The sequence below is a fragment of the Pezoporus flaviventris genome, unplaced genomic scaffold (genome assembly GCF_033815535.1).
Source record: "Pezoporus flaviventris isolate CSIRO_AGI_PZ_B2104156 unplaced genomic scaffold, CSIRO_AGI_Pfla_v1 ptg000091l, whole genome shotgun sequence".
In the NCBI taxonomy this organism is placed as follows: Eukaryota; Metazoa; Chordata; class Aves; order Psittaciformes; family Psittacidae; genus Pezoporus; species Pezoporus flaviventris.
In genome coordinates this window covers 837,755-849,630 of record NW_026892639.1, presented here as the reverse complement: position 1 = coordinate 849,630, position 11,876 = coordinate 837,755, and the positions used below count along the sequence as shown (strand labels likewise).

Genomic DNA, 11,876 nt, shown 5'->3' with positions numbered 1-11,876 from the left:
GACTCACCTCCAAAGCAAAACACTCACCTAATGGCACAGGACGGGGGCTGTTTTCCATCTGATTTCCTCATTTCTGATGTGTTTCTCTGCCACGCCTGTGCTACTGATGTGCCTGCAGATGGTCTTGCTTGGGACCCCAGATATTGTCACAAGGGGGGAAAGCGGCCAAACAAGTGGACACAGGCAGGAGAGGACTGCATTGGCGGCACAGCACGTTCCTCTCCAGAGGGTTGAAAACAGCCTCATCAGATCTCTCCAGACGCATGCCTCTTACCTCCACAAACACCTCCACCACTTGGAGTATATCTTCTGCTGCTATTGATGTGTTCCTGACAGGAAATATTTGGGCCTCTCATCTTGATACTTGAAAGGATCTTCTGTGACATAATGGTCATTTCAGAAATGAGGAATTGAAATGGGTGCGTTGATGGAAACCAAACCCCAACCTGTGCCATTAGGCGTATGTTTTGCTTTGGAGGTGAGTCTGCTGGAAAATTAGTGCCTGTGTGCAGTGACTGTGGGCCTGGGGCGGTGCAGGAGCAGTATAAAAGCAGGAACTTCTCCTCACTCTCTCATCCACTGCCCTTGCCTTCATCTCCTTGAAAACAAGGTGAGTCTGAAGCCTTTTCTTTTCTTCTGCCTCCTTTTCCTCTTCAGCTTTTCTCAGCATACGCTTGCCTTTTGTCCTATGCTGGGTCAAGGGGCTGCTACTAATGAGAGAGGGAAGGGAGCAGAAGGTGTATCATGCAGATGGGCTGGGGCTGGCTGAAGTGAGCGATGGCTACACTGGGAGCTCCCTGTACATCACTGTTCTTGATGGAGCATGTTTTGTCTGAGGGGAAGCTGAATTCCGTGGATGTCCCTACAACATCTCCAGGTCTTGTTTCAACCTTGGCTTGTCTTGGGGTGAGAGTCTGCTTCTAACCCATGTCCCTGCTCTGCTTGCCCCTGCCCTGTCTACAGGTGAAGCTCTGTCATCCAGACATGTCCTGCTACAGCCCGTGTGCGCCCTGCCAGCCCTGCGGCCCGACCCCGCTGGCCAACAGCTGCAATGAGCCCTGTGTCAGGCAGTGCCAGGACTCCAATGTCGTCATCCAGCCCTCGCCAGTGGTGGTGACCCTGCCCGGCCCCATCCTCAGCTCCTTCCCACAGAACACCGCCGTGGGCTCTTCCACCTCCGCTGCCATTGGCAGCATCCTCAGCTCCGAGGGAGTGCCCATCAACTCCGGGGGCTTTGGCATCTCCGGCTTGGGCCTCTCCGGCTTGAGTGGCCGCTACTGTGGCAGGAGGTCCTTCCCCTGCTAAAGCTGCTGGCGATGGCCCTGGGGAAGGGCCCAGGGACACAGAAGATGGCACCTGCCAACTTGGTGCTCCCTGAACCAAGATCTCCACTCACTGTGTCCTTGTTTCCCTGTTTTGACTCATTAAAGTTCTGCTGCATCCCAACCCATGCCTCTCTCTCATCCTTTTTCATACAGATGCTCTCCCAAAATGCTCAGGGGGAGAACTGATGCTCAGGGGTGGTTTTGGGAGGGGATAATTCTGTAGTGATTTGTAATAGCATTGTGCAGGATTTACCTGGATGGAGTTGGCCCCCTATTAGCCCTCCCACTGATTCTTTGTAGCTGTACCTGGAATGGTGCTGGTAACACATAAATGTTTTGGGTTTTGCTGGGCAGAGCTTGCACAGCACCAATGCTGTCTCTCTGACTGCGTCTCCAAAATGATTGTAGGCGGGGGTGGGCAAGAGGTTGGGAGGGGACAAAGGAAGGACTGATGTGCCAGACTGATCAAAGGCATTTTCCATACCATATGACATCATGGTGAGCAATAAATGGTAAGAGGAAGGAGGAGGTTTGGGCATTGGGTCATTCACAGAATGGTTGAGGCTGGAAAGAACCACCAGAGGTCATCTGGTCCAATCTCCTTCTCTCTAACCAAGCCTCCTAAACCAAGGGAAAGACTTCCTTTGTCCAGACCTTCTCTCTGGTCTTCTGGCTCAGGGATTCCTGCGGGTTCGCTTTGACGTTGAAGACTGAAGAAAAGGCAGCATTCAGTATCTCTGCCTTCTTTGTGTCTTCTGTCATCAGGGTCCCTGCTCCAGTCTGGAGTGTTCCCACATTTTCCTCTTATTATTGATCTGTTTGAAGAAGCCCTTCCTGTTGTTCTTAATATCCCCTGCTAGATAGAATCCCAAATGGGCCTTGGTTTTCCCCATCGCATTTCTGGGTACTCTGACAACATCCAAAGTGGCCTGTCCCTGCTTCCTCCTCCTCTGTATCTCCTGCTTGGGCTTCACGTCCTTATTAAGGTTTTTGTCTTCTGAATCAATCAGTAATTGCCCTGGCACTGATGCTCCAACTGTGCTATTGAGCTGTCTAGTGGAGAATATGAGGGAATACAGCTCCCCATCCAAAACTGATGTGGCTCATTCTGTTGTGCAGGTTCCCAAGGTCCTTGTTCACTCTTCTGTGAGGTTTTTACAAATACTAATGAACTCTTGGCTTAATGTGGGTTTGTGGAAACTGCTGTCATGCTGGCTTAAGAGGTGGCAACTTCTGGGTGTGGTGACAGAGAAATGTGCCTTGAGGTGACCAGTCCCTGGGTGGCTGTTGCTTGAAAATCAGCTGCTTTTAGCACTGTATTGGCCTTGCTTGTACTTGACCTCTGTTTAATGAGCCACAACATCAGAGGGCCATGATTAAAACAGGGACCTGAATGACCACTGAAGATGTCAAGATTGAGCAGGGACCCAAACTATATAGAATTATAGAATAGTTAGGGATGGAAAGGACCTTAAGATTATTCAGTTCCAAACCCCCATGCCATGGGCAGGGACACCTCACGCTAAACCATACCACCCAAGGCTTTGTCCAAACTGGCCTTGAACACTGCCACGGATGGAGCATTCACAACCTCCCTGGGCAACCCATTCCAGTGCCTCACCACCCTAACAGGAAAGGATTTCTTCCTTATATCCAATCTAAACTTCCCCTGTTTCAGTTTTAACTTGTTAACCCTTGTCCTACAGTCCCTAAGGAAGAGTCCCTCCCCAGCATCCCTATAGGCCCCCTTCAGATACTGGAAGCTGCTCTGAGGTCTCCACGCAGCCTTCTCTTCTCCAGGCTGAACAGCCCCAACTTCCTCAGCCTGTCTTCATACAGGAGCTGCTCCAACCCCTGATCATCCTCGTGGCCTTCTCTGGATTTGTTCCAACAGTTCCATGCCCTTTTTATGCTGAGGACACCAGAACTGCACACAATGCTCCAGGTGAGGTCTCACAAGAGCAGAGCAGAGGGGCAGGATCACCTCCTTCAACCTGCTGGTCACGCTGCTTTTGATGCAGCCCACGATACGGTTGCTTCCTGGGCTGCAAGCGCACACTGAAGCCGGCTCATGTTCATTTTCTCATCAACCAACACCCCCAAGTCCTCCTCCTTGGGCTGCTCTGAATCTCTTCTTTGCCCAACCTGTAGCTGTGCCTGGGATTGCTCCCACCCAGGTGTAGGACCTTGCACTTGGCATGGTTAAACCTCATGAGGTTGGCATCAGCCTGCCTCACAAGTGTGTCGAGGTCCCTCTGGATGGCATTCCTTCCCTCCAGGGTATCAACTGAACTGCACAGCTTGGTGTTATCGGCAAACTTCCTGAGGGCGCGCTCAATCCCACTGTCCATGTCACCAACAAAGATGTTGAACAAGACTGGTCCCAACCCCTATCCCTGAGGGACACCACTTGTTACTGGTCTCCAGACGGAGATATGGTAGCTGAGGCAGAGACCCAAACCACAGGTGAGGACAGCATGGCTGGGACAGGAACCCAAACACTATCTGCAGTGATTGTTCTGGTAATGAAAAAGAAATAGTGGACAATGAAGTGAATGGGTCCTTCTCATTGATTAGTAAAGAAGTGAGGAGAGAAGTGTGTGATGAGAAAGGCAGCCCTTCAGCAAAGGAGTGGCAGGATGAAGTGAGACAAGTAACTGAAGTGACAGAAAGTACAGAGTTGAATCATAGAAAGGCTTGGGGAAGAAGCTCATCCAGTTCCAACACCCTGCCACGGACAGGGACACCTTCCACTAGACCAGGTTGCTCCAAGCCCCATCCAAGCTGGATTTGGATGCACCCAGTCCTTGACCTCAAGAGAGCTTCAATACAGGGAAACATTACAGCCACCAGCCTGGTGAGCAGGTTACTGCATGGCAACTCTGATGTCTGGGGAGTGGGGCCAACAGTCAGGAACTGGTAGGTAAGGAAGCCAAACAGCTGGGATCCCTCAACAGCTGATCACCCAGGAATTGACAGTGGACTTGGAAAAGAAGCTGTGAATTGCAGTGCCTGGAGGTGTGTGCTGTCAAGTATGAGGGCAAGATATCTGTTCAAGATCTTGTGATCCAGCAAGGAAGGTGAACCAAGGCTTAGAGAGGTATAAAGTACCTGAGAGGATTAGTTGTGATGGAAGTCATCTGTGGACACAGGGTTCTCCCAGGAGAATGCATATTTGGTACATGAACTCTGAATAATCCTGAAAGATACAGCAAGGCCATGAGAGGCCCCAGGAAGCTTAAGCAAGCAAGATAGAAAGAAGCTGGAATTCACTGAGTTATGAGAACTGGGGACTCTTGGCAAGCTTTCGAGGTCAAGTTCTCACACCTGTGCTTAACCAATTGCATGTTAGTCGCTAAGGGTCTTCAAGACATGTATCCAATCATAATATGCCAAATCCCTGTAAATGCATGTAAGGGATAGTATATAAGGAGCTAAGGCTTTGCAATATCTGATCACACTGATCCCTGACTGAGTTATTTTTTCTGCGGCAGTCATCTGATGACAAGGAGGTCTCCTAAGGACCGGAGAATGCCCTGTGTACAAGCGCCATCTGAAAAGGTGGTCCAGAATGAATTACTGCTGTATTCTAACAGCTTGGCAGCAATGTACTGCCTGGATTTGGATACACCTGTGGTTAAGAGAGCATCTTCCTGTCTGAAATTCTGAAGACAATGCCTCTCCCTCCTCTCAGTGTAGTTGCAGTTTGGTTACCCCATCACCAAAACAAAGGAAGTGATTGAGAAAGGCCAAAGAATTCTGATTCTTCTGCAAGGTGTATTTGCCATGAAATCAAGCAAGGTCAAAATTGCACAGGAAATGCTTTTCTTGGGATCTTGGCATCTGCATAAAAAAGGATGACACAAAGTCACAGGCTGGGATGCAGCAGAACTTTAATGAGTCAAAACAGGGAAACAAGGACACTGTGAGTGGAGCTCCTGGTGCAGGGAGCACCGAAGGCAGAGAGGAGTCGGCATCCCCAGTGCGGTGCCATCTTCTGGGTCCCTGGGCCCTTCCCCAGGGCCGTCGCCAGCAGCTTTAGCAGGGGAAGGACCTCCTGCCGCAGTAGCGGCCACCCAAGCCGGAGAGGCCCAAGCCGGAGATGCCAAAGCCCCCGGAGTTGATGGGCACTCCCTCGGAGCTGAGGATGCTGCCAACGGCAGCAGAGGTGGAGGAGCCCACGGCGGTGTTCTGTGGGAAGGAGCTGAGGATGGGGCCGGGCAGGGTCACCACCACTGGCGAGGGCTGGATGAAGACATTGGAGTCCTGGCACTGCCTGACACAGGGCTCATTGCAGCTGTTGGCCAGCGGGGTCGGGCCGCAGGGCTGGCAGGGCACGCACGGGTTGTAGCAGGACATGTCTGGATGAGAGAGCTTCACCTGGAGACAGGACAGGGGAAAGCAGAGCAGGGACATGGGTCAGGAGCAGACTCTTACTTTACCATGACAGAGACAAGGCAGGTACAAGAGCTGGAGGTGTTGTATAGAGATCCATGGACTTCTTCCCGTCAGCCCAAAAGACCCTGACAAGAGCAACCAAGCCCAGAGACTCCTTCCAAGCCCAAACACATAACCAAGCCCCAGCCTATCTTCATGACACACTTGCTGCCCCATTCACTTTCCCTGTCCAGAAGTTCCAAGACCAATTGGGGGTCATAGGAGCAGGAATGAGCTGAGGTTGTAGCAGGACATGTCTGGATGCAAGAGCTTCACCTGGAGACAGGGCAGGCAGAGCAGGGACATGGGTTAGGAGCAGACTCTCACACCACCATGACAGAGACATGTACAGGGCAGGTACAAGAGCTGGAGGCATTGTTTGGACACCCATGGACTTCTCCTTCCCCTCAGCCCAAAAGATCCTGCCATAAGCAACCAAGCCCAGGGAGTCCTTCCAAGCCCATAGGTCCGGGAATACATAACCAAGCCCCAGCCTATCTGCATGACACACTTGCTGCCCTGTTCCATCTCCCATATCAAGCAGTTCCAAGAGCAAGCGGGGGGTCATAGGGGCAGGTATGAGCTGAGATACCCTGGAGGAATACAAGAAGGAGAAAGGGTTTCATACTCACCTTGTTCTCAAGGAGATGGAGGCGAGAGCAGTGGATGAGAGAGTGAGGAGAAGTTCCTGCTTTTATACTGCTCCTGCACAGCCCCAGGCCCACAGTCACTGCACACGGGCAGTAATTTTGCAGCAGACTCACCTCCAAAGCAAAACACCCACCTGATGGGACTGTTTGGGGTTTGGTTTCCATCAGTGCTGCCATTTCATTTCCTCATTGCTCACATGCCTCCTTTGGGATGTGCTCTGCTTTCATGTGCTGCCATGACATTCCAGAGGATATCGCAGGGAACACCTTGTTTTGTAGGGTGAAGTGCCCTCAAGTGGTGAGTGTGGAGTTTCCGTGCAGCAAAGGGATTCTGGCTTAGGACAGCGAAATGGAATTTCCTACTCCCTTTGCAAGAAGAGGTTTCAACTGTCTTCCTGTTGATGCCCTTTGCCTTGTGGAGAGCATCTGCTCGATTTTCTGAATGTGCAGGTTTAGGAAACCTGAGTGTGAGGTTTCAGAGCCCAAACCCCACCTGGCATTGAACCAGCAACGAGGTCTTCTTTCAGGCACTTCAGTAGCAAAAGGGAGCCTTGGGAAAAGGCCGAATGGAGCAGATCCATTGAGGACAGGGGATACAGGAAAGGTAAAGGTACTCCAAGGGTCCTTGCCCTTGGTCTTTAGTGGATGGATTTACTGTCAAGGGATAAGCAAATGTTCTTAATCTCATCTAACCAAGGTTTTTGATGCTGTAACAGTCATTGCAGACCAACCGATGTAATACAAGCTGGGGAAGAGGGCAGGGCAGGGGATTGAAATCTGGCACGTCTGCTGCTCTCCAAGGGTTGTGATGAGTGGCACAAAGCCCCTTCTAGTTGCCACTGACTACTGGTGCCCTGCAGGGGCCCAGACTGGGGCCGATAGTGTTTAACTCCTTCATGCAAAGTCCTGTACACTCCACAGAGGGAAAGAAAGGGTTGCAGAAAACATCTCCCCAGTGTCTGGGACTCATCCCTCAGTCTGGGGCGATACGTCTTCTCCGGCCATTAGGGCTCCGTTCCTCCTCCCATCCCATGCCCCAAAGGCCTCCTCAGTGTGGAACACAACCCAGCACCACGGGGGAGGCAAGAAAATCTCTTCCAACTGCCCAAGCAATGAGGGCTGCAGAATCCCCCAGTGCCACATGCCTGGGGATGCTCAAGGAGGAGGAGTGCTCAGAACACCTCTGAGTATGAAACCAGCTCTCAAAGCACATCAAGGAGCGATGCGCTTCCCTGCCCTGCAGCCCTGGAGGCAGCTGGGACGCATTCCAGGAGGGCAGGAGAATGCCTTCCATTGGCAAGGTTCCTGGGACAGACTCTCCCTGCCCGTGGCGAGTCACACTCTAATTTTGGCCTGGCGTGTGTCAGCCTTTGGTGTGAGGACAAGCCAGGAGTGCAGCCCATGTCCACACAGGGCTCAATTCCCCTGCGGCCAGGGCAGCTCCATCCATAACCCAGGAAATACAACTCCCAGTGGCCATTGCCTTCAGCATGACCTTGCCGCAGCTTGGGGGACTCACAGGACATCAGCATCTTCTGGTAGAGTGTCTCCTGCTAGACAGGGTCCCAAGAGAGCAGCCAAAGTCCATGGTGATGCGAGGGAAGTGGGAGGAATGAAACACTGCACCAGGGACAAACACACCCCTACAGTAGTGAGAAGGGGCCCAACTCCACACCATTTGGTGAGGAATCAGGGGTTTGGGTGCCCATGGCTCTTAGTGGGAACATCCCCTCCCTGGAGAGCAGGTTGTACACAACATCACCAGACTTCCCCACATCCATGTTCTCCATCTGCACAGAACCCACCAGCACTCGGGGGCATATCTTCTGCCTCTGCTGACATGTTGCTGTCTGGGAATGCGTTGGCCTCTCATTATAGCACTTGAAAGGATCCTCCATGGCCTGGTGGTCATGCCAGAAATGAGGAAATTAAATGGCAGAAACCAAACCCCAACTGGTGCCATCAGGTGGGTGTTTTGCTTTGGAGGTGAGTCTGCCGGAAAATTACTGCCCGTGTGCAGTGACTGTGGGCCTGGGGCTGTGCAGGAGCAGTATAAAAGCAGGAACTTCTCCTCACTCTCTCATCCACTGCTCTCGCCTCCATCTCCTTGAGAACAAGGTGAGTCTGAAGCTCTTGTCCTCTTGCTTATTTCTTCCTTCTCTCCCTCATCTGGGTCATCTCAGCACAGACCTGTCTCCTTGTCCTATGGCATCTTGAGGCTGCTTTCCATGGGAGAGGGAAGGGTGAAGAATGTGCAGCATGAACAGATGTTGGAGCTTGGGTGAGGTGTCTCCTGTGCTGTGGGGCTGAGGATCTCCCTGAGCTTGAATGCTCTTGGTGGACATCTTTTGGGCTAAGGGAAAGGGTCTGTCATGTTGTGGGGTGAGAGTCTGCTCCTGACCCATGTCCCTGCTCTGCTTGCCCCTGCCCTGTCTCCAGGTGAAGCTCTACCTCCAGACATGTCCTGCTACAACCCGTGTGTGCCCTGCCAGCCCTGCGGCCCGACCCCGCTGGCCAACAGCTGCAATGAGCCCTGTGTCAGGCAGTGCCAGGACTCCAATGTCTTCATCCAGCCCTCCCCCGTGGTGGTGACCCTGCCCGGCCCCATCCTCAGCTCCTTCCCTCAGAACACCGCCGTGGGCTCCTCCACCTCCGCTGCCGTTGGCAGCATCCTCAGCTCCGAGGGAGTGCCCATCAACTCCGGGGGCTTTGGCATCTCCGGCTTGGGCCTCTCCGGCTTGGGCGGCCGCTACTGTGGCAGGAGGTCCTTCCCCTGCTAAAGCTGCTGGCGATGGCCCTGGGGAAGGGCCCAGGGACACAGAAGATGTCACCGCACTGGGACGGGGCCTTGGGTTGTTGCTTCCATTGCAGCTGAGCAACCCCAGCCCATGCTGCTTTTCACGTCTGCCACTCTCTCCTTTCCCTCCTCTGTCCTTGTTCTCTTGTGCTCACCTGGGCTGGGAGCCCCTCAAAGGCAGCCTAGGGAGGACCTGCTGGCCCTGCTCCCCCTTTGGGGAGCAGATGGGCACCTGGTGGGACCCACCACAGCCATGGGGCACAGACTCCTTTCTGCCCCTGGTGCTCCCTGCACTCGGGCTTCCACTGAGACCGTTCTGTTTTCCTCATTTGACTCATTAAAGTTCTGCTACATCACTGGCTGTAATTCTGTGCCATCCTTTCTGCCAAGATGCTCTGCCAAGATGCCGAGGGAGAGCAAAGTACACAGAGAGCACCACTGTGTTTCTTTAATGCAGCAGGATAACTTGGTCTCTGCACCTTCCCATGACATGAAATACTCTGCGTCTTTTGGGTTGGGTGGCCATTTCCCATGGAGCCTGCATTCCAGGATCCCTTTTATTCTGCATAAGTTCTCTATCTGGGAAGAAATCCTCCTTCAGTTGCTGTAGAAAGAAATCCTCTGCAGAGATCAAAACCCTTTTGACCCAAGACTGGAGGAACTTTTACCAATTTCTTTCATCCCTTTGAACCCTGCAGTGAGACCAAGTTAAAACAGCCCTGTTTAGCCTATAGCGAGTGTGGCCCTGTCCTGGAGAGAGGAAATCTCCATTAGTGGATAGCTCAACGTAGTAAAACACCATCAGGCAGATGCGGGATGTGGTCCATGAGAAGGAGATTCCTACCACAAGAGGACGCATCCCTGCAGACTTCCTTCCTAGCGCGGGTGCTCAGGATGGGCTCAACATCCCAGCAGCATTTAGTAACCAGCCAATTCCCCATTCCACACCTACAGACGCGGTCAAACGCAGCCGCTTCCGCCGGCCCCGCGTTCCGGGGCTGTATCGGGGCTGGGGATGCGCAGAGCCCGCACCAGTGAGCGGCGGCCGGGATTGGGTCACTGCCGGTACCTGCCGCTTCCCGAGGCTTTGTGCGGGCACCGCAGCGGAGCTGGGCCTCGGCCTCGCCGCCTCCTCCTCCTCCTCCTCCCCGGCGCCGCGGAGCTGCTGCCGGGGCCGGGTCTGCAACGGGGCCGGGGGTTCCGGGGGGCTGCGGCTGCTCCGGCAGGCACCGTCGGTCCCGGCCTCCCGCATGATGCGGGTGTGAGCCCCCGGAGCACGGGGCCGGTCTCTGGGTCAGGCTCCACCCGGCAGGACCCAGACCCTGCTCTGGGCACTGAAGTGCAGCTCTTGCATGAGCCTGGCTCCCAGCACACACACAGGGCGCCTGGTCTCTGTTCCAAGCCCCCCCAAATGCAGCATGGGGCTTTTCTTGGGAGCCCCCAAACTGGCTGAGGGAGCCTGGTGCCAAGCACCCGAAATGCAGCGCTTGGTCTCAGTTTTTGAGCCCTTTGATCCCAGGCTCCAAAACGTAGCATTTAATCTCTGTTTCTCAGCCCTAACAGCAGCCCCACGAGCTCATTTCTCAGCCCCCTAAAAACACAGCATTTAGTCTCATTTTGTGCCCCAAAATGCAGGACCTTGTTGCCATTTATGAGCCCCAAATCTGGCCAAATGAGCCTGGTTTGGAGTGCTCCAAACACAGCACTTAGTGTTGGGGATTTTGTGAGCCCTAAAACTGGCTGAGTGACCCCGGATTCACACTCCACAAACAGCAATCAGTCACTGTTTCTCAGCCCCAAACCCGGCTCACAAATCACAGCAGTTCATCTCTATTTCTGAGACCTAAATGTGGCCATAGGAGCCTTGTTTTGAGCCCCCAAACAGAGTGTTTTGTGTTAGCCCTAAAGCCGGCCAGTGAGTCTAGTGTCAAACCCGACAGACTGAGGACTTGGTCTCTGTGAGTCCCAGAACTGGCCAAGGGAGCGTGGTTTTGAGACCCCAAAGTGCAGGACTTGGCTCCTGGTGCTGGGCAGCCAAAGGCAGGACTTGGTCTGTGCTTCTGAGCCCCAACATCAGCCCAGGAGGTCACCTCCTGTCAGGACTTTCACACATGGGACTTTGTTTCTCAGCTCTGAACCTGGATTTTGAGCAGCCCAAACTGACCCCATGAGCCGAGTTCCAGACTCCAGCACAGGGGGGTTGGTCTCCATTTATGAGCCACAAATCTGGCTTTAGGGACCCCAGTTTCGAGCCCTGAAACCGCAGGACTCGGTCTCTGCTTCTGAACCCGAAACAGCCCCAGGAGCCGGTTTCCAGTCTCCAAGGCTCAGCTCCGAGCCCAGTTCCAGCCCACGCTCAGACCTCGGGCGCTGCTCGCAGGGTTCGAGCGGAGCCCCACGCTCCCGGAGGGCCCCGGCGCCGGTGTCCAGCCCCGCGGGGCTCGGCGCCACCCCGGCAGCCACGGCCGGGAACGCGGGGCTCGTTCCGGTACCGCGGCACCGACCGGGGCCGGTCCGGCTCTGCGGAGCCGCTGGGACCCCAAAGCGCCCGGGAAGGGACCGAGGGAGCGGCCCGAGCGATCGCGCCGCGGCCCCAGGAGCAGAGCCCCTTGTATGGACATCGCCCCGCCCCTCGCCCACTCCTTATGTGGACATCGCCCCGCCCCT

General features: G+C 54.1%; 2 protein-coding genes and 1 pseudogene across 2 annotated transcripts; 2 read left to right on the top strand and 1 right to left on the bottom strand.

The window, feature by feature from the left end:
- The first annotated feature begins 169 nt into the window (after positions 1-169).
- On the top strand, positions 170-1,305 carry LOC133280886 (feather beta keratin-like; annotated as a pseudogene).
- Positions 1,306-5,242: 3,937 nt separating this feature from the next.
- Positions 5,243-6,707, bottom strand: LOC133280883 (feather beta keratin-like). Its single transcript, XM_061475922.1, has 2 exons — positions 6,395-6,707; positions 5,243-5,705 (listed from the first exon to the last, which is right to left on the bottom strand). The coding sequence occupies exons 1-2, from the start codon at positions 6,587-6,589 to the stop codon at positions 5,364-5,366; spliced, it is 537 nt and encodes a 178-aa protein (XP_061331906.1). The 5' UTR covers positions 6,590-6,707; the 3' UTR covers positions 5,243-5,363.
- A 2,164-nt stretch (positions 6,708-8,871) lies between these two features.
- On the top strand, positions 8,872-9,241 carry LOC133280882 (feather beta keratin-like). The gene has a single exon (XM_061475921.1). It carries the CDS (start codon positions 8,872-8,874, stop codon positions 9,190-9,192), a length of 321 nt encoding a protein of 106 aa, XP_061331905.1. The 3' UTR covers positions 9,193-9,241.
- Positions 9,242-11,876: the final 2,635 nt, after the last annotated feature.